The following is a 23,074-nucleotide window of genomic DNA, read 5'->3' as shown; positions in this document are numbered from 1 at the left end:
TGACAGTCATGTTTACACAAGTCATTGTAAATAATAATTCTCTCAGCTTAATATTACTAGTGTTGCCATGCAGGTATATGTTGTATACGCATAAAATGGAATTGTGCTAGAGAAGGGTCGAGTTGCATTTAAATAGGTAAGAACGACACAAAGGAATGCAAAGGAATTGATAAAGAAAATTGGCATTTGAATTAGGATTAGATGTTACAATATAAAGATGTAAAGATATACACACAAAGTTATTAAAAATATCAATTGAATTCGATACAATGGCTTCACATTTTTACAAAATCCGAATAGATCCTATTTAATACTGCAAACCTGTCCCTAATGCGAAACCCTTCGTGTTACTGACGTTAAAGAAAATATATTTCCTTGTCATGTTTTTATCTAAATGTCACCTATATGCCTGTGTAACACATAATATACATACATGTATCGGTTGGCAATGGAGTTATATGAATAGGTCGGAGCTTTTGATTATTCATGTCATTAAGTTGTAATTATGTAACTACCGACATTTCACCACGTGAATATAATATATGTAAATTAGGGTCTTCTTCTAATGAATATACATATCCGTCCATTATGTACGACCTGTTAATGTTTACTTGGATATACATCAAGAACATCATACACCTTCGACTAAAAATTCAAATAATTCAAATAATGTTTTCAAAAAAGAAAACCGTCATAGTTACAAAATCTTATTTTCGACTCAAATTGGATATGACGAATGCAAGCTGTAGATGTACATGAATATCTTCTAAGACTATGTGTCCCGGAAGGTATAAAGTCATTCTGCTTCGGCTACGGCGATCGCTATGACAACTAATTTCATGTCACTTAAGGAATAGAATAGTTCCGAGTGAGATTATGATCGAGACTATAAAAATATCACCAAAGTAGAAAATATTGATGCTGGGAACAAGCCTTTTACATCAGCTGCGACCTATTAACATCCATAGGTTGGGGAAGCAGTAATATCATCTGTTTCTATTTCACTGTTTCACTGGCCGAGTTAGATTTTTATGTCACGTTTTTATCCCCTAGATTAATTCAAATGACATCTAAAACGTGAATAAAAACTAGACAATTAACTGACACCGAAGTGTGAACACGTATCTTGATTTAATTCTGTCATTACCGATGTCATATAACTTTGATCAGCAATGACTAACATTTATCTACACAATATACAATAATCTCTTTCATAAACATTTTAAATATATAATTTTTATATGTGTTTTATGAAGAACCATTAGACACAGGAATATTGTGAATGAAGGAGATGAGAGGAGCTAATGGACTAATCAATCAATCCAGCAAAATTTAAATAATTCCTTATTAAACAATTGATGATGTCAAGCATATTACCTTTATAGCTGTATATCAATCTTTTGTTAATCATATTTATGTTTTAATCATTGAAGATTTGCATTGGTTATTAAGAATAAGATATCTTGCATAATTTGGTCAAAACCAAACAACAATTATCCATACAATTACAAAGTGGCATCTTGTATACTCGACCTAATGAAATGTGTAGGCATCGGGAGTGGTTAAGGATCTCTGTATCTTAATAACTATACGAATGGTATCCACTTACAAACAATATATATAATTATTTATTATAATGTTAAATGAATAAATATTAATGAAATGAGAAGAACATAATTTAATATTTCAATGATTGATGATTTCATTGCATTCCAATTACATCACAAATATGACATGTAAAAGGTGATTGATATCAATATGTGAAATATAAGAGTACTTACTGGTAGGGTGTTGTTTAGGATATTATAAATAAATGTACCAAGTGTTTCAAATCTAACTTTCATACATTAAAATAATACTTTGTAAAATAATAATATATGTAAGAATCTTGTAACTAAGACATTGGTATTGGGTCCATGGCATCCTCAAGTTACTGGTTCTTCTATTGTTATTCATGATTCAAAATCATGTTATGGATAGGAACGTTTTATGAACCAAAAAGTAACTGATTAGTATTCTGAGATAGGAATCCTTCATTTGTTTGTACACCCAGTGTATACAGCAACCTTTTTGAATTTTCAAGCATATCACAACATGGTTATGTTACTTAATTAACTTTAGGTATAAATTTTATATTACAATTATGATGATAAACATTAAAATATAAAAAAAACATAATACACTTTATTAGTTATTTGTTATTTCATCGTCATTGTATTGTCTGGCATCGTAATTTTGTAAAACAACAATTGACAATTTTCATCGATCGTAACAAATGTTAAATGTCAAGTAGCTCCAACAAATAGGATCAATCTTTCTATAATTCCACCGCCCAAAATATTTGATAATAAGTACAAACATATTACGAAACGCATGAACACAAAATATCACTTTATCAGCCACTAACTTCAGTCGTCACATTTTTATAGCATCAACCATTGACAATGGTGTGAGAAGGAAGGCGTGAATCATGGTTGTCGAAAAGGGCGTGGGAGGGAGCAAGCGAATCGTGGTTGCTGAACGTACGGAAGCGTCATTTAAAAGAAAATGATAACTAAATAATAACACGTAAAAGAAATGACATTGGTTATAAACAATGGCGTTGATATCAGATTCAGATTAGATATATAGATAGACTAGTATGACATTTTAACGTTCCTTTTCTATACAAGAGTACAAGCAAAATCAATTATTCAAAAAGCTTTTTCGTCCTCCCTTAATAAAAATAATTTAATATAACCGAAGTTTGTCTTTAATGTTCATAAATTGAAAGGTTAAGGGAAATTTTGAGATTAATTTCCATAGTTGTGGACATTCATCGCAGATGATTTGGAAAAATAATCTATGTTTCGGAAATAAAAATATGGAAATAGGACATATTTTGCGGTAGGTATATTGTTTAATTTCGGTCTTACTTTGCATAGTGTGATAATATTGCTGTCACCAAACTCTTCTTAATGCGCTATTTCCATAAACCGGGGCATTGTTTTATTGCACTCAATACTAATCTGGAATATATTGCTAAAGATGACTGAAAAAAGAGACACGAGAGGTCTTGGTAACTTTATCTGTCTTGTGATATATCTTTGTATGAGAAGTAGATTTCATCTTAATCATTTTGAACTTGCTTACATTGAAACAGAGGATAAGCGAAATCCTCGAAGAGTGAAAGACTTGTATTAGTAATATAGAAACAAAAGGGGGGAGTCTCTTCCAAGATCATCTGACGAACAAGAATAGTTCGTCGAGTCGAATATTCGAGTGAGTTTAAAACTAATTTCCTGTTAATGCGTTGTTTTTGTGGTAAGATAATTATATTGCCGGAAAAGGAGATAATCATTGCACTATTTCGTAAAATTAGAACGTTATTTTTAAAGAACAACAATGAAATACCAACATATAAACAGAATCATTACCCAAACTAAAATTCAATACAACTAGAGAAAAATATGGACAAATAAGATTTACACGGATATTCCTGAATAAATTACAGGAGAAAAAAATCGTTCGGGAAGAAAGTGACTTCTGCTCCATCAACGACACCTATCATGTAAATCTTGGTCTATGCAAATAATGAATGGTCCAGTTATAATGAGAACAAATATGCAACAACGGAATCAACAGGCAAATTAGCTAGCATCTAAGGTGACGTCATTTCACACAAAGAAAAAATGTTTCTCAAATAGATCACTGTGACGACTGTTAAACCCTCCCATAATTTCTATCATCCCGCATCTCTTGATACCCTGTAAGAATAAAACATGTATTTCTTATTACATATAAGTCGTTGTATCGTTTGCCCCTCCTGACGAATTTTGTTAGTGATCTGGAAAATATTGTCCGAAATGTGGAAACACGGAGATGTTCCACTTATCATCTCTGTTCATTATAATTGTTGTATCTTAACATCATGCTATAGCTATTTAAATTAACGGCATACTGAGCATGAAGGAAATGATATTGATGGTGTAGCCACACAATGTCAAAACCACGGTCTATTGTAACACAAGATATATCATTGCTGTATTTTGATAAGAAAAGGTTTGTATGTAAAAATTAAACGAATAGACCGTTCATGAATACAAATCAGCTTAGACACGGATAAAAGCGTATTTAAAACTTACAAACTATCTCTCATGTTTGTATGCTACATATGTTTCAAAACGTTTTCTTCTGAACAAAACGCGCATAATGTCTCGACATTCAAAAGTAAACGCACACTCAGTCAGCGGTTGAGACGTATAATTCAAACAGGTTCATTAGTTTAAACTTTCATTTTCAATCAAGCTTCAGTTTAGCATTTGGCTAAGATACCGAGTCAATTAATCACATACTTATTTATGTAAAGATTTTAACGATATTTTTCTTTGCTGAATTAAAATATTTTGTAGTTTTTATGAGAAAAGGTAGATTATCATTTATATTTAATTGAATTGCACTTGCCGACAGCATGGCTATATGTGCTTGTTTGTATGACAACACAGGTAGGATATTTCTAAAAGCGGAACAATGGACAGCCGTCTATATATGTATGTCATCATGATAAGTTTTAATTTATATATAACAATAAATAAATGATTAACAAAAGATATACAACAGATGTTTATCGTTAGATTAAGTAGAAACAAATACAGAAGTCAACACTTGATCATTGAGCTATTTTGTTTTGCTAGGACTCGTCAGTTAAGGGTCTAAATTGTTGAAACTTGGAGCGAATAAGGCATTTTCAATTTGTACTGAATAAATGTTAAAAACTCGAGCGGAAGGTGTAATATCAACAAAATTCTGTTATTTTTATGGTTTTTAGTATAGAATGATTTCGAAAGAATGTCTTGTGTAGTTATTTTTTTCTTATTGCATCGCAATCATAATTTGTTGAAAACGTTGTATTAACACGCGCGTGCTTTTTTGTACAATCTTTGATACACTGACACTTAAACGAGTAAATTTTTACATACACGGAAGGAATGACTTTTATTGCAACGATTGGAATTACCGGCGAGATTCCATAAAGCCTTGACCGACTTAAGAATGTTTGCAATTAATTGTAATTGATATTGAAACCCAACGGAATCTGTTGGAAGTCATAACTTTATTGTAACTACATTTCATACTTGTCATACCATAAAGCGTGAATACTAGACACAATGATAACTATACCTTATCACATATTAATCTAACGATTACACGTTACTAGTTTACTACATTAAGATTTCCTAACGATAATAAATTCTTTTTTAAGCTTACGTATAACATACAACTGATGTACCATAAATAACATAGGATTGTCTGGTAAAAGTCAAATATGTCATTTGTATAATTGTACAAAAGACACACAAATGAATATTACATTTTAATTCAAATTTAGAATCAGAAACAGCAGAGACAGATAATGATTATAATGTATCATACCACTGTTTCATAAATCTGCGATATGAAATATAGTTACAGGTTCCTAATCCGCCAAGCAACATCTGTGGGACAGACAATCTTATTATATGTACCAGAAAGACCTCTTTCTCGATTCTCCATGATTGATCTACACAGTCTACCGCAATTATGGTTGTATCATCTATCATCATCTGATGTTGTTCGTGTCGAACATTATACCTGTCATGTCATAACGTGAGGTGGAGAAAATTGAGTAGTTCAGGTCAAGGTCAAATAGTGTTAACAACAGTCATTAAATGTCATTTTTGGAAGTGTTCATGAACTCCGGGCCCAGACCTGCCAAGAATGTGTTCAAAGGGACATGACATATACTTGAATATGTGTGTGTAAACCAATTTAACCGCCTCAGCATCATTTCAATTTTCATTAAACTAGATAATAAAAGTGGGCCGCACCCAACGATAATAACAAACTATTGTCTGTTAACACTGTCACGCAAGTATTCAGTAAGTTCGGAAACTTCAATCAAAACATCACTTATTATTTAATGGATGTATTGTTCAGTGTTTTATTAATGGACTTACAACATATCTGTTCCTTCATGTTTAATATAATTTTGATTAGTGAGTGAGTAGCCATTTATCATTAGTTTAACGTTTTGTATGTTGTAAATATGGTTAACCATTGTAATATTGTGTCCGTGTTTACTATACAATTCACCAACATTAACATAAGATCGGATTGACGGTGACCGTAGAAATGAATACTGATGTATTTAACATGCACTATCATATTTCATCTTTGTGAATCATCTTAAAATTGATGGCTTATTTCAATCCAGTTTCTGCTACTACCCTGACGGAGGCATCAAACTGTCACATCCATATACAATAATATTATGATGTTACTGAAAGTTATGTGTATTTGTTAGTGCCCTGAAAGTGTTACGTTATCATGTTAATGTCTTGCTTGGTTCATCGGTCACCGGCAGTATGTTTCCAGGAATCTCCGTGTAAATCTATTTTATTCATATTTTGTTCTAGTTTTGAATTTGCTTTTCGATTTTGATAATGTTGACATGTTGTTATTGCTGCTGTTGGGAACCTTATTCATAAATTATCATTTATACCTTTTATATCAGACCTATAACTGAATATACTTATAGAATATAAAAAATAAAATGGGTTACAGGTTGTACAAAGAATAAGGTTACGTAACTTTAGAAAGTGAATTATCAAGTATAAATTAGACATAAAATTCTACATAAGGATCCATTAGATTATCTGAAGGTATTTATTAAGCCATATCTTCACGATACAAGTCTGTTAATCTATTGGTTAAACTATCTGATTATCCAATAACATGTATCCATCCATATTCAATTGCCTCCGATCTTCAAAATGTTCACTCTATAAAAACAATAACACAGAACCAAGCTACCAATAAAAAACCTCTGTTTTTAGATTATTAGGAAATCGAAAAATCAACATTATTTTCTTTCATCTAAGGAACAATGCAAGAAGGTTTAATTATGACCGTTACAAAGATCACCTTTCTGATTCACCCATGTGTTCTTGTGATATTTGTCTTGAAACTGCATCTCACTTCTTTGTCTTTGAATGTAGTAGACATAATGGTCTCTGTATCAAACTTCGCCAAACGATAACACCTGAAACTCGTGATCACCTACCACTGGATATTTTCGTCAATGGTTGTGATAGTTGTAATGAAATTGAAAACATAGCTATTCTCACTGAGTATCTCTTTATCTTTTTGGTTCAAAGAGTTTCAAATATTACAATTAATAATTAACAAATCAATCAGACCTATTTATACTTTTTCTATTGTTATGCAGATATAACATTTATATATACATACATAAATGTTACATCTGCATGTATGAGTGTATGTGCATGAGGGTGTGTATGTTATTTAGAATGTATACGTGTATGTATTTTTGAATTGTGTTTTTGAAACAACAATTAGTGTTCAATGTCCAGAAATTATAGAAAAGGTTTATCAGTTTACAATTATTAATATATGTATATTGTATAACTATCTATCATTAGAAGTATTTTTCACAACGAAAATATTATTAAGTAATTGAATGTTGTTCTCTATTCTTGTTTTGATTTAAGTATACAATAGAGTGTGTTGCTTGGAGAGAAAAGACAGAAAGTAGAACTATTTTCACATATGTAAATTAATATTATAATGCAGCTCTTTACATATGAATTCCAGAAACATTAATATTTTAAACGTTACATTTAACATTTAAATTGCACATTATAAACTGTCAGATAGGATTGAATTTCTAACTTTCATCGGAGGATGTGCTGTATTTGTTAAGGTGAGGAAATTCGGTATCATCAGTTGTTTATGCAAACACAGCTTGTAACATGAATCTTCAATTTTAATGTAATTTAGTTTTTTTTAAAAGGGTTGAAGTGTAATGAATAAGAAAACTATTCAAGATTCAATCCCCTGAAGTTGTCTCCCTGTTCCACATTTAAATTATCTTTAATGTGTTTATATTACGCCCATGTTTGTATCATTGTGCATGTTGCTGTTCTAGGAGAGGACTTTATAGACTTTGCCTGTTATCCAATCCTTTTGTCATTATTTCCGTAAAATATTTTTGAAATTGAAATGCAAATGACGCCATGAAATATGACGTCATAATGGAAAAAGGAACATTCATTGAATCAGCGTGTACCTCAGAAACACGTGTAATGGGTGTAATAACACTGCTAACGGTAAAATTGTGTGATAAGCAATAAATATACGGTGATTTGAATTATGATCACTTGCGAATACACTAATGTTAAGATAAAGTGTTATGTTAACTACACCCAACCTGATTATGTTACAAGGGAAAGGGATAATTGGTGATTTAGTAATTTTGATTTGATTATTGAATTAATGACTTCTATTGAATATTATAAAAAATATAAAGTATAATTTGCTGTCGTTGATTAAGAGATGGATCAAATCACTATAGATGGCTACATTCTATATCTGGCTCCATCTCCCCGCATTGGGAAACAGAATATGAAATTCAATGCATCTGACATTTAATTTAAAGATATCAATAGAGGGCAACTCAAGAAACGAAAATAACAATAATAATAATATGAACTGGATTCTTGAGAATAGGTGATTTGCAGACCTAGGCCAAGATGTTCCATTCTTTCCGAGTCTAAAAAGACATTTACGTGGTATCATTAAACTATTGTACATGTATCTAAATTGTTTAAAGTAAAAACAATTTATTTCAAACTTCCCCTGTAAAAACATTTAAGTGTTTTAGTTCCTGTCTGTGTACAATTAGTTAAAAGTTACATTATGTTATCAAAATTTTAAAAATATCAGAATCAATCGTTGTGTTTTCGTTAAGCTAACTGGTAACTGAATATCAAGGCCCTGGAGAAATGGCCCCTGGCAAGATCGTGACGACATCGTTTATGTATACGATGTAGGCTTTGGAAACGCAGACAGGAGCTACACGTTGCTAATTGTGTATTTACAAATGTAACTAAATCAAGATGTATTGCATACATCAGAAATAAATAAAATAAAAAGTGTCCAGAGATATCAAACAAAGTTCATATTGACGTGACCTCATGTAAATGATGTAGCTCTGTTATTAATGCTGAATTGTCAAAAACAAATACCTAAATTATATTCTACTTTTGAATTAACGAATATTAATATTTGTACTTCATGAACGCAGTGAAGGATTGTATTTTAACATTTTGTTCTCTAACTGAACAAGACGAAATCAATGCACAAAAAATATATGTTTGTATATCTATTTACATATATGACAGAAAACATTCCGCAGTATTTACACATAAGCACAAAGCTGAATCACGCGGTCTATAAAACAAACATATACACATCATGTCGTTACAGCTAAATGACTCTGTCACCGCACATGACTCTGTTACTTTCACACGTGACTCAGTCATTACTTCTCTGTCACTACCACACGCGACTTTGTCATCAAATATCTGTTAATATCACACGTGACTTAGTCATTACATCTCTGTTACTATCACACGCGACTTTGTCATCAAATATCTGTTACTATCACACGTGACTCAGTCATTACATCTCTGTTACTATCACACGTGACTCAGTCATCATATCTGTGTCACTACCACACATGAGTCTGTCACTACCACAAAAAAATAGCACATTTAACAAAATTGACAACTTTTACCTATTTATACTATCATTATTGTTATGCAGTTATAATATTTATACATACATACATAAATGTTATACCTGCATGTATGAGTGTATGTACATAAAGATGTGTATGTATGTTATTTAAACGTGTATGTTTGTTAGAGTTGTGATTTCAAATGTTCAGTGTCCAAAAAATATAGAAAAGATTTATAAGTTTCAAATTATTATTGATATATCCATATTATATATTCATCTATCATTAAAATGTTTTTTTCACAACGAAAATATCAGATCATTATATCATATTATATCGCTGGCACTACCACACCTGACTCTGTGTTCATGTATCTGTCACTTTACGTGACCACTCATCATAGTTCTGTTATCACACATGACCCTGCCATGTTTCTGTTATCACACGTGACTCCGTCGTCTTTCTGTTATCACACGTGACCCCGTCATATTTCTGTTATCACATGTGACCCCGTCATGTTTCTGTTATCACATGTGTCCCCGTCATGTTTCTGTTTCATCGTTTCTCCTATCACTAAGTTTAATTTAAACTAATTAATTTAATGGTTGTAACGAATAAATCTAATCGACAGAAAAGACGAAGTGGATAGTCAATGACGAATTATTATCTATCATGTGAATAAAATTATGGAAAAGATCAGTTAAGCATGTCATATAATTGAGTTGATATGTTGAAAATTTCATAGAAATCTTAGGATAACAAAGTATTTGTTCTTCCGAAGAAATTTTGAAGACATAAACACATTTCTTAGTGTATCACAACGTTAGTAGTCACATAAAGACTAAATACATCGTACTTGATATCATATGCACCTGAGTATTAACTGTTTAGACACATTTGAATCTTTCTATGTTGTTTCTACATCGACAGTGCTCGCTTATTAGTCTGTTGGAAACGTTTTCGCTAGCCCGGTTCTCTTCTAGAAAGCATTGTATTGTATAATCTGGAAGTATTGCGGGTATCGTCAATGGAATGCGAAATGGCTACCTTTGCGGGATATTTGGTTTTATTTTTTTAATTCAAATCTAGACGTATTAGGGATTTTAAAGTATGATATATTTTAAGAAGTTTAGGAAGAAAACTGCATCACACAACTACCTTGTCCCTGTCCTGCTATTGGTGACGTTAGAAATAAAAACCAAGAAGAGATTACAGGAAGCTCGTGTACAGGAATAGATGTGTGATATACTTACTGTTACCACACTTTCAATAGCTTTAAATTAATAAAATATAGTTACCTTTCTGGTTTTTATCACAATTCACACCAATAAGCATGATTGATAGAGTTGCGGAATTGACTTATCTCAATAACAACCACCAAAATGATGAGAAACAAATTATGATATTAAGACGGACTTATGTAAACCATCAGCTATGATGATGCGCTAGCGTATGATTATATTCATAACAAGTCAAGGTTGTACAGTAGCCTATACTTCAATAACCTCCCAAATTAGGTCATTCGTGGCATTTGGCACCGTGACGACATTAGCATATACAGTAATAATCTAGTCATTTCTCAAGTTATACACTAAATTTAGCATTCGGCTGATTAAAACAACAGGACATGGTTACATCTGATAGCCTTGTAGCATCATCAGGTAGACGTGATTGAATTTCATACTTTTTTGTCTGATAATATTTCTTTGTTGTAAGGTACGGTGATTCTGACTAAATAACTGCTGAATTCACTTCTACACCACATCGGTTGTTTTGATCCATTTTCAACACCCAACTTTATCATTCCTAAAATGATTCGAAAACCATTTATCAATTCTAACAAATATGAGTTTAATTATCATAATTGATTTTCTGTTCCATAAACTGTTCACAATCGGCCGTGTTATATTTATTGAACTATGGCTAGAATCAGTAAAATGATCATTAAATAAACCCGGATATTCATGGACATCGCTTCTTCAATGTGTTTATTGATTTATTGAGTATGAACTGTATTAGTTCTAAAGAAAAAGCAATGTGAGTGGGTAGTGATAGTGGACAATTCATTGGTGTCACTGATATTAGACGTTTTCTCAAGGATATTCTCTTAAAATCATCCATTTTATTTTTTAAAAAGTCATACGACGAATGACAATCGAAGTGTTTTAATATAATGATACAGATGACATACCTATCACTCTCATCATAATAATTTTATTAATGGTCTTATTCTATACTTAAACTTTTCTTCAATCGTGACTGATATACGAGAAATAAAGAGACTTGATTTAGTTATAAAAATGAGGTTATCAGTCCTGAGGAGGAAATGAAATCATATTGAGGCCGTGAAGAAACATATATACATTAAACATGAAAAAATACATATATGGGGCTAATGTGGTGTATAAAATGTGATTATGTTGATGTAATGGAAAGTTACGTATTACAAGATATTATGTATGGATTTTTGTATTTATTGAAGGCTGATATTTTTTATGTACTTCGTATTTGACTAAATCAGCATATAAAACACAATATTCAGCATTATAGCACAGTGTAAAGTAAAAAAAAAACACAAGAAAATTGCAACATATTGATATTATCATAATCCAAACTCTTATTCATTAAACCAGGGTAAAGTATGAACAAAATAAAGATTTACACGGAGAATCCTGAAAAAGTACGGAAGAGTAAGCGCCTTTTGTATCATCGACGACTACCGCTACGTAAGTCTTAGTCAATCCAAGTAAGTAATGTCACGTTATCGAATGAACAAGGTATACAACAACGGAACTAAAAGGCAAACTAACGTAATCAAATAAGTCCAGCTTCATATCGCTAAACGAAACCTTGTGTTATAAGTTTGTCCATCAGATGACTACTTCTTGCACGACAATTGTGATAATGGGAGTATCGAATCAACATTGCCATCGGTTGACAACATAGGTTGGGAAGCAGAGTTGTTGCTATTCAGAAATGGAAAATTCATTCACACGCTTATCATACAGCTTAGTAGAAATCTGCTCATGTTGGTTTCGTTGTAGGAATAGATCGCGATAAGCGGCTGATGTAGAAGAGGGTGTGATGTCCTTGATTTCCGATTCTGGTCATTTTTTGAAGTGTGGATTTGATATCAGGATCGAAGAATGCTGACCTGTGTTTTGTTTTCATTTTAGATTTCGAACTGCAAATTATTTTAAGAATGCTGGTCCGAGTGAATTTTAATCACACTGAGAATTCAACGCAGCATGCTTTCGCTTCACCCATTCTCTGGTATGATTTTCAACGGAATCCATAAGTATCTTGAAATTCATAATCAATTAACGGACAGGTTTTCACGATATTTAGGACCCTTCACAAAAAGCTCTCGAAGTTTATTGCTTACATCACCTTAATCTTTGCGCCCAGTTAGGTCACAGTTATAAGTAGAGGAGTGGTTCTTTGGTCATCTACATTCAGTTGTTACAGCGTTTGTTTATAATTGAAAAACAGGAGTAATTCTGCTTTGAAAGTATGATGGAATATTACCTTGAACAGACTTCTTGCGTAAATTTTTGCTGGTGTTAATAACATCCTTTTGGTGGAGAATCGTGGCTATCCGTACGGACAGGTTTAAAAAACCTGATTTGTGCCACACCATCAATAATTCTATGATGTCGCCAAGCTAGTTTCTGGAGTACTCCAGTAGTCTTGTTGTCATGGCTTCTGTAGAGTATCCATTAGATTTTCAAACGTGGCAGTATTATACTGGAACAATAATAACCACATTCTCTACCTAACATTGATACCAACACATGACTAGACAACTATTTTAATATAGTTAAATTGGTGCTCATGCGCACAAAGTGAAATGAATAACTTACTTATAACTTACTTCTATTTACGTTTGATTCCCGTGGAATTTAATATAACATGAAACAAATTACTTTATTAGTGTTGGTTAAAAAAAGTTGAGCTCAATTTAACAGCCATTTTGTACCGGAAGCAGTAGGAGGCGTCACATTGGCGTCACTGTCAACACCCACGAAATCAAAATAGCTCCAAAGCTTAAATATGTTAGACTACTTTTTGTAAATAGCTCTCTTCACATCGTGCCCATATGTCATTCAGAAAGCCTAACAAAGAAGCCAATAGTTGTCTATTGTAACACAATTAACGAAGAAGGACAAATTTTGAAACATTTCCGATTGCCTAACCACTACACCACCACGACATCCCATAAAAGCTTGTTTGGGAATTGTACTAATTGTCGAATTACGTGATATGAACACCTGGACCTCAATGTAAATACATACATGGATACGAATTGGTACAATGGCCAAAAATATCAATAAATCAGCACATTACATTAGATACAGAAATGTTGTTGATTCATATGTTCAAGATTTGATTTACCTGTCGTAATTGTACCCGTGTTTGATATATATTACACAACGTCACTCGACACTCCTTGGCATATCCTGGTTGGAGATTGACACCAAGCTTGTCCATGACACGTTCAATTTAAACGTGTCAAAGTGTCATACAACAAGAATATATTAAGACGTAAGTTTGGTCGGTAAAATGTTGAATTTAAACAAGATTAACACCATCGCATCAGCACTAAAAACAAATGTGGGTGCAGGTTTGATGACAAAAGGACGAAAGGAAACAACAGATTCAAGTAAATATAGAAAGAAATGTTACGTGAAACAATAGCAAAATTGAATTGAAAACTTTTTTTCAGATATTTCATTGATCTAACATGATTTTTATTAAATTAATGTTGACTGACAGGTCTTAAGAGTGTGTATCACACTAACTAAAAGCTGCTGACAACATCTTGTATTTTTTATTAATATATAATAATATTATAGCATGATAAAAAGGGAAACTAGCAAGTAAAATGGATGGTGAATATCTTGCTAGTTTCCCCTTTTAATTGTATTGGCTGGAAGCATCAAACTCTTGTATCAAATTCATTGTGTTTTCTTACTTTACACAACGTAAATTCTGTAGATTTAAGGCGTAAGACCAGCTACAAATAATGGCAAATTAGGTTTCAAAATTTAGACCCTTTGCATCACTGACGAATCCTACAAGGACGAAACAAATGAGTGATGCAATATAATTCATACTTTGACTCTACAACATTTAATTCTAAATTTTGTCTCTTTTGTAGACTCTTCGACAAAAACAGGAAATATCATCATACAAGATGTGCATTCCTAATACCCTGAATGCTGAGCCTGTCTACCTTCATGAATCGGAGCAAAATAGAAACTGTGGTTAACACCTGGTTTGACGAGATTTGTAGGAAGAGGACTATAGGAACTATATATATTTTCCAGTTTTGGCATTGCATAATACGATGTATGATTAAAGAGATACCGTGAGTGTAAATGACCATCAATTTATTTATTTATGCGTGTCTGTTATTTTGACGTCGTGTAACACATATATACCAATTACGTAGCCATCATAGTGTCAACTAATCAACTCTCCAGTGCAATAAAACGCATACTCGTGTCACTTACTCCAGCCTTGTTAGCTTTACCAACAATCTCGGGGGGAAATCAGGTAAAAATATTCTCTATTGTCTATGTGTAGATACATCGATCACACGATTTCGTGGTGTATATGCATATATTAACAAATTATGCAATATTTTTTATTGAATTTAAGACTGAAAAATCAAAGAACAGACATAATTATGAGATATTAATGATGTGAAAATCATGTTTAATTAAACTTATCTTAATAAAGGTATATGAAAAAAAAGATTATGCAGCAATTAATTAAAACAGTATTTATCAATTATCATATAAGTTCTGAAAATGAAAATCACCTGCTTCCTTACATTGGTACGAGACACACGAGTTTAACTTTACCAGTGTAGAAAACTGGATGTAGTTTACTTATAACACGAAACAGTTATATTAATTCTCATGTAAATACATATATAATAATATGTCATTTTAATAGGCTCAGGATTATGTATTAAATGTATGTAATATCTTTTCTTTTAGTCTGATTTTTCTGAGGAAATTACAGCATAAACAGCTTGCTATCAAAACAGGTCTGAGAGATATACGCCCGTTTCTAACTCAATTAAGTAAAGCTGTCGTTAGGTGTTTATACAACGTGATATCATCATCATGTTAATTAATTGCGAAATATTTTTATGATCAACAGACATACTACTCAATTATGGAAAAGATAAATAAGATTTGAACATTTCTGCATAGGTAACAGTATTTTATCAATCTGATTACAGACCTGAAGTGTAAAATCTTACGTCAATCATGGTAAATCATACGTATCTCATTACGTTCTTAATTACGTCTGATGATGCAATTGTAGTCTATATTAAGCTATACTGAATAAGTGTTTTAAAATAACAATGTTGTACTGAATGGTGTTTTTCACTTTGTCTTCTGTAAAATTGTTTGTCTCCATTATATAGCCACTGATCTACATAGTGTGTTTAATTTAGTGTCTGAACTACGTATTGTCGTCTATGTAGTTAATGATCTTAGTGTCAAAATGTTCGTAACTAGCCTACATAACATTACTTAGTTACTAACATACATAATCTCCTTGATATAGTAACTAGTCTACATAATGTCCGGTATGAAGTAACTTATTTAAATAATCTCCTTGATATAGTTACTGACCTACATAATGTCCTATCCTCTATAACTACCAACATCATCACCTTCCTGAAGCAACTGTCTTAAATGATGTCCTTTATTGACCTACTGATACCTTATTGTCCTTTATTACTTCACTGACCTACATAATGTCCTTGACATAGTAACTGGGCTACATTAAATCCTGGGCAATGTACCTGACCTATATAATTTCCTTGCCATAGTAATTGGCCTACATACTGTCCTGGGCACAGTAACTGACGTACATAATGCTCTGGGCAGAGTAAATGACATACAGAAGGCATTAAGATATCATAATATCACTGGTTCAACATCTGAGCTACATGCCGTTCTTGGTGTAGTCATATATGTTGATATGATGTCAAGGACTATAAACATGACGTCCTTAATTTTGTTACTGATAAACATGACGTCCTTAATTATGTTACTGATAAACATGACGTCCTTAATTTTGTTACTGATATACATGACGTCCTTAATTTTGTTACTGATAAACATGACGTCCTTAATTATGTTACTGATAAACATGACGTCCTTAATTCTGTTACTATATACATGACGTCCTTAATTTTGTTATTGATGACGTCTTAAGTATTGTTACTGACATACATGACGTCCTCAATATTGCCACTGATATACATCTCGCTCGTCATTTTTTTATTATTATTTTTTTCCAACATACGAATTCGTTAATTTTCTTTCTTTAAACCCAGATAATGACTTCAATTTGTCGCTAACATTCATAATACCCTTAACTATGTTTCTGACCTACATTGAGACTTTCGTTTTGTTTGTTAGCTTACTAAACGTCCGTAATGTTGTTGCTGACCGAAATGACGTCTTTACTTTGTTGTTGATTAACAAAACGTCTTTACTTTGTTGTTGATTAACAAAACGTCTTTACTTTGTTGTTGATTAACAAAACGTCTTTACTTTGTTGTTGATTAACAAAACGTCTTTACTTTGTTGCTGATTAACAAAACGTCTTTACTTTGTTGCGGACCTTCTGATCGTTCTTTACTTTTATTGTAAATCGACAGGAGATATTACGGCAGCGCTATTTTCAGTAGATAAAACATAGAAGGAAGGAACCAGTTTTGTGATGATTTTAGCTACAGGTAGCCAGTCATGGTGAATTTCGTTTTGTTTTGGTGTCTTGTTGACACTGTACCGTCAGTTACGTGACAGAAGTGAGTTTATGATCACTGACAAAGTGATCTTTGCTGTAGCTACTTAAAAACCCCTCCAGCTATACATCGGAGCAAATTAGGCATTATGTTACACTACTGGTCACTGATCAGTCAGTGAACTGACCTGTCCGTGCGGGTCACCAAAGACAGATGTATACTTACTTGACCTTCTACCTGACCTCCATTGACTATACACCAAGGAATACCCCGGGGCACCTGTTGAGGTCAGCTGGTATATTTATTATCGGTTAAACTTCTGTGATATATATCTTATATGTTCTGTCCAAACTATACACCGGCAGCAACAGCAGCAAGGATTGTAACTTTCATATCGTAAAAATAAAATGACGTGTAACTTTGAGAGATCTTGATATTGGAAAAAAATAATACCCTTGGGTTGTTAACGACCCCTTGGACAACCCTTACAAATGACAAATTGTATTCGGTGTATTTGACTTGTTTTTTTATAAAAACATACAGAACTGATAGTTCTGAAAATGATTCAGGATACTCCCAATGCTAGACGATGTTTGATGGGAGTATATACCGATGTTTGACGGGAGTATTGTTGCTACAGATGTTTAACGGGAGTATTGTTGCTACAGATGTTTGACGGGAGTATTGTTGCTGCCGATGTTTGACGGATGAATTGTTGCTGCCGATGTTTGACGGGTGTATTGTTGCTGCCGATGTTTGACGGGAGTATTGCTGATACTGATGTTTGACGGGTGAATTGTTGCTACAGATGGTTGACGGGAGTATTGTTGCTGCCGATGTTTGACGGGAGTATTGTTGCTGCCGATGTTTGACGGGAGTATTGTTGCTGCCGGTGTTTGACGGGAGTATTGTTGCTACCGGTGTTTGACGGGAGTATTGTTGCTACAGATGTTTGACGGGAGTATTGTTGCTGTCGATGTTTGACGGGAGTATTGTTGCTACTGAGGTTTGACGGAAGTATTGTTGCTACAGATGGTTGACGGGAGTATTGTTGCTACAGATGGTTGACGGGAGTATTGTTGCTATCGATGTTTGACGGGAGTATTGCTGCTACAGATGGTTGACGGGAGTATTGTTGCTATCGATGTTTGACGGGAGTATTGCTGCTACAGATGGTTGACGGGAGTATTGCTGCTACAGATGTTTGACGGGAGTATTGTTGCTGTCGATGTTTGACGGGAGTATTGTTGCTGCCGATGTTTGACGAGTGTATTGTTGCTACAGATGTTTGACGGGAGTATTGTTGCTACCGAGGTTTGACGCGAGTATTGTTGCTGCCGGTGTTTGACGAGAGTATTGTTGCTACCGATGTTTGACGGGAGTATTGTTGTTGTGTTGTTTGACGAGAGTATTGTTGCTACCGAGGTTTGAAGGGAGTATTGTTTCTACAGATGGTTGACGGGAGTATTGTTGCTGCAGATGGTTGACGGAAGTATTGCTGCTACAGATGGTTGACGGGAGTATTGTTGTTGTGTTGTTTGACGGGAGTATTGTTGCTACCGTGGTTTGACGGGAGTATTGCTTCTACAGATGGTTGACGGAAGTATTGCTGCTACAGATGGTTGACGGGAGTATTGTTGTTGTGTTGTTTGACGGGAGTATTGTTTCTACAGATGTTTAACGGGAGTATTGTTGCTACAGATGGTTGACGGAAGTATTGCTGCTACAGATGGTTGACGGGAGTATTGTTGTTGTGTTGTTTGACGGGAGTATTGTTTCTACAGATGTTTAACGGGAGTATTGTTGCTACAGATGGTTGACGGGTGTATTGTTGCTGCCGGTGTTTGACAGGAGTATTGTTGCCAATGGTGTTTGACGGGAATATTTTGATTAAATGAGTCTGACAGGACAAAGATAATTGTCTGTGTTTGACAGGATGGAAGTAAGTGGTTGGTTGGAGAGGACTAAGATGATTGTCTGTGTTTGACAGGACTAAGATAATTGTCTGTGTTTGACAGGACTAAGATAATTGTCTGTGTTTGACAGGACTAAGATAATTGTCTGTGTTTGACAGGACTAAGATAATTGTCTGTGTTTGACAGGACTTATGTAATATTCAGTGTGTCTGTATTGAGAGGACCAAGATAATTTTCTGTGTTTGACAGGACTAAGATTATTGTCTGTGTTTGACAGGATTGAAGTAAGATGGTTGGTTGGAGAGGACTAATATGATTGTCTGTGTTTGACAGGACTAAGATAATTGCCTGTGTTTGACAGGATTGAAGTAAGTTATTTGTTTGAGAGGACTAAGATGCTTGTCGGAAAGATCTTTTACCCTTGCTAATATAGAAAGGTGCATACGGATATTCTGGCACTATATCTGACGTCGTTTTCACAAACACTTAATTGGTAGCCTCTGTATGTAACGCTTGACAATCGCTGCTGCTGTAATCGTCTGAAGATAACATCAGTTACGTCTTATCTTCATCAACAAAACATGTTCAAATGGAGTGATTATTTCAATGCAGACTAGTTCTTATCCTAATCACGTGACAGACGTACACCTTTCTCCATAGCATGTACTCGTAAACATGACAATTTTCCAAACAAAATTTCTATAAAGGTAAAATTGAAACGTAATTTTTTTCGGTATAATTACGTGATGCTCTCCCTTTGATGTACGGTAATGAATAATAATGATAAATAATACCTATCTGATTCCAGCTTTCTCATAAGATAGTATTTTTGTTTACATTTGTTTTTGACGTGTCAACATTCCACCCCGATGGGCTATAGGCTTGTCATAGTCACGTGGTTTCTTCTTCTCAAGTTTTATCTACAGTAGTAGGAAAATATCGTAAATTTTACCAAATGTTTTGATTCTAGGGAAAACATTTACGTTTTTGATAATTCATATAGTAAACCACTGACGAAAAGAAGGCTAAAAATCTCCTCCTTCTTGAGGAATGAAAATTGGTTTGAATAAATACGAGTCTTTTGATACCTTATATAAGATCAAAACTGTATACATTTCAACAACCATCGGGAGCTGTTTCCATATCTAACGACATGAGGTGACGCTAAAAATATTTTTAAAAATCTAGACATATTGACTACCACCGAGGGCTGTTTCCATGTTTATCAGTAGGCAACACTTAGAAAATAAATAACTGTACATACCGACAGCCACCGAGGGCTGTTTTAATGTCTATCAGTAGGCAACACTTAGAAAATAAATAACTGTACATACCGACAGCCACCGAGGACTGTTTCCGTGTTTATCAGTAGGCAACACTTAGAAAATAAATAACTGTACATACCGACAGCCACCGAGGGCTGTTTCCATGTTTATCAGTGGGCAACACTTAGAAAATAAATAACTGTACATACCGACAGCCACCGAGGACTGTTTCCATGTTTATCAGTGGGCAACACTTAGAAAATAAATAACTGTACATACCGACAGCCACCGAGGACTGTTTCCGTGTTTATCAGTGGGCAACACTTTAAAACTAAATAACCTTACATACCGACAACCATTGAGAACTGTTACTATGTCTAACAAAAGATAACATTGAAGAAGAAATAATAAAAAAAACCTGTGCATATAGACCACCAGTGAGAATTATTTCCATGCCATTGACAATATGTAATGCTAGCAGTGATGTGGTATATCTGTACTCCTAAGGATTTATTACAAAAGGAAATAAAATTGATTTCGTTCGAAAATCATTGTAGATATAGCTATGCTAATTTGAACTAATACCATGATAGTGTTAGTATTATAATTGAGTCCTATCTATCATGATTCACCTGAAGTCACCCGGGGCCATCAGGAAGTAAAAGTTCTACCGTCATGGCTGTACGTCTACCATTACATGTATTACCTTATACAAATATTACTTATGTATACATATAATTTGATGTGTGAGATCAAATATTATAGCGTATATAGACCTGATAACCATTAACCATATATGGTCAACATATCATTTATTTTTCATAACAACCCGATTGTAATCATAGGCGAACATTGAAAATAAAGGCAAATAAACTTATACTCCATTCCGACTGTTTTTATCACACACTTGTAATGAAACGGTTGCTATTCAAAAGACCAAAATAAACAATTACAATAAAATCGAATACTGAAAAAAAAAAACAGAAAAAGAAAAAAACAAAACAATAAAATTCAAGAGGAAATGTAAGTAACATTTGTCATATCAAATGGCTATCAGACATGATAGACTGATTAATTACCAACCTGTATTTCTTGTAGTTTATCTTGTATAACCATTGTAGTTCCCTTGGGTGTCCTCCTTATCACGTATAATGGTCCATTTACATGTAGGTTAGTGTTCCTCGTAAGGAGCATGGATAGAATACTTCCATTTTGAAATTTTAGTGTTAACTCGAAATTCAAAGGGAAAATGCAGTCTTTTGAATTTTCAATATAATCCGGGATTTCGACAGTGACGTTTTCACTGTTATCTACAAATATAAAATGATTCATTATCACTGAGATTACAAATATTCAGAGAAAAGAGAATTAAAAATCTTTAAAAAAAAAAAACGTATGGGGAAAAAAAATGAATTTCTTCATTTCTATTAGATACCATAAATGTTAGATCGTAGAAGAATTTTGTGAGTTCGTGTTGTTCAGAATGTTAACAGATTATATTATATAGAATGTGTTGTTTAATGGCAAGATATCTCGTTTGTTTTCTCTTTAAAGAATTTTACAAGCTTTGTATGGCAGTGAAGACACGAATTACATGGTTCTGACACTCCACTGTAATATATCTTAAAACATGGTTACAACTGAGGAACATGCAGAGAAAACTTACCTGTGGATTCTTGTGACGATGTCAGCATAAACGAATTACAAATCATAACATAAATGATCCAAATATTACTTGAATACATCTTCTAATACATGAAATATAGGTATAAAACTCAGATCCACTTCATCTCCCCTGCTCCTAAAGCCATGTTACCGACATACTGACAGGTAAAACTGTCTGTTCCTGTACAGTGTTAAGCCCTGTCCAATTTGTAATCAAGGTGCGTGGACTAGTCACAGTCATCCTTAATAACTCAAACGTGACCTTGCTTTACCTTATACATGATAATTTATTATGCATTAGCGTATAAGAGTTAAACATACATTTCTATTTACACAGATGTTAAGGATCATGACAAACTAAATAAATGTTGTTCTCACAGAAAAGTTAATTATCTTTATCTTATTATGATAACTTATTTGACGGAATTCCATAAATACGGTCTCGAATTTGTTGCTCATTTCTTTTTTTTATGAACGAAGTGCGAATTTTGCAAACGACAATAGTTTTTTCATCTCAGATTTCGGTTCTATTTCATGACGCTAAACGTTACCCCTGAATTTCACACAAAATGAAATTCGTTATTTAAGTTAAGTGTGAGATAAAAGTAAAGTTGAAGATAAGGTTTTTTGGTAATCAGTCTGGGTTTTCTAAATGTTGACCAATACACTTTACATACCGACCATTATTAATCTGTGCCTACACTATTGTTCTAAATTGTTTTTTCTTCGAATACAGGGTTGTTTCTTCATTACCGTAAATATTATGATTTTTTTAATTATTGTTTTACGATTCGCGACGATAAAACCATGCGTTTTGAATCGTGTCTTATCAACTACGAGACAATAGTGTAAATAGTGTATGAAAAGTAATCCCTTAGAAATTTCGGAA

The 23,074-nt window shown here is 33.3% G+C and overlaps 1 protein-coding gene across 1 annotated transcript in view; it reads right to left on the bottom strand.

Moving 5' to 3' along the window:
* Positions 1–22,265, bottom strand: part of LOC132548348 (uncharacterized) — a 47,248-nt gene extending 24,983 nt beyond the window's left edge. The window contains exons 1-2 of the mRNA XM_060212204.1: positions 22,187–22,265; positions 21,604–21,830 (exon numbers count right to left, since the gene is read on the bottom strand). Of these exons, the coding sequence (XP_060068187.1) occupies positions 21,604–21,830; positions 22,187–22,265 (306 nt within the window). The remainder of the gene's footprint in view (positions 1–21,603; positions 21,831–22,186) is intronic.
* Positions 22,266–23,074: the final 809 nt, after the last annotated feature.

Source organism: Ylistrum balloti, unplaced genomic scaffold, assembly GCF_031769215.1.
Source record: "Ylistrum balloti isolate Yb309-2 unplaced genomic scaffold, AGI_CSIRO_Ybal_v1 Utg370010, whole genome shotgun sequence".
Classification (NCBI taxonomy): Eukaryota; Metazoa; Mollusca; class Bivalvia; order Pectinida; family Pectinidae; genus Ylistrum; species Ylistrum balloti.
Note: the sequence above shows the minus strand (reverse complement) of the source record. Positions and strands in the feature narration are given on the sequence as shown.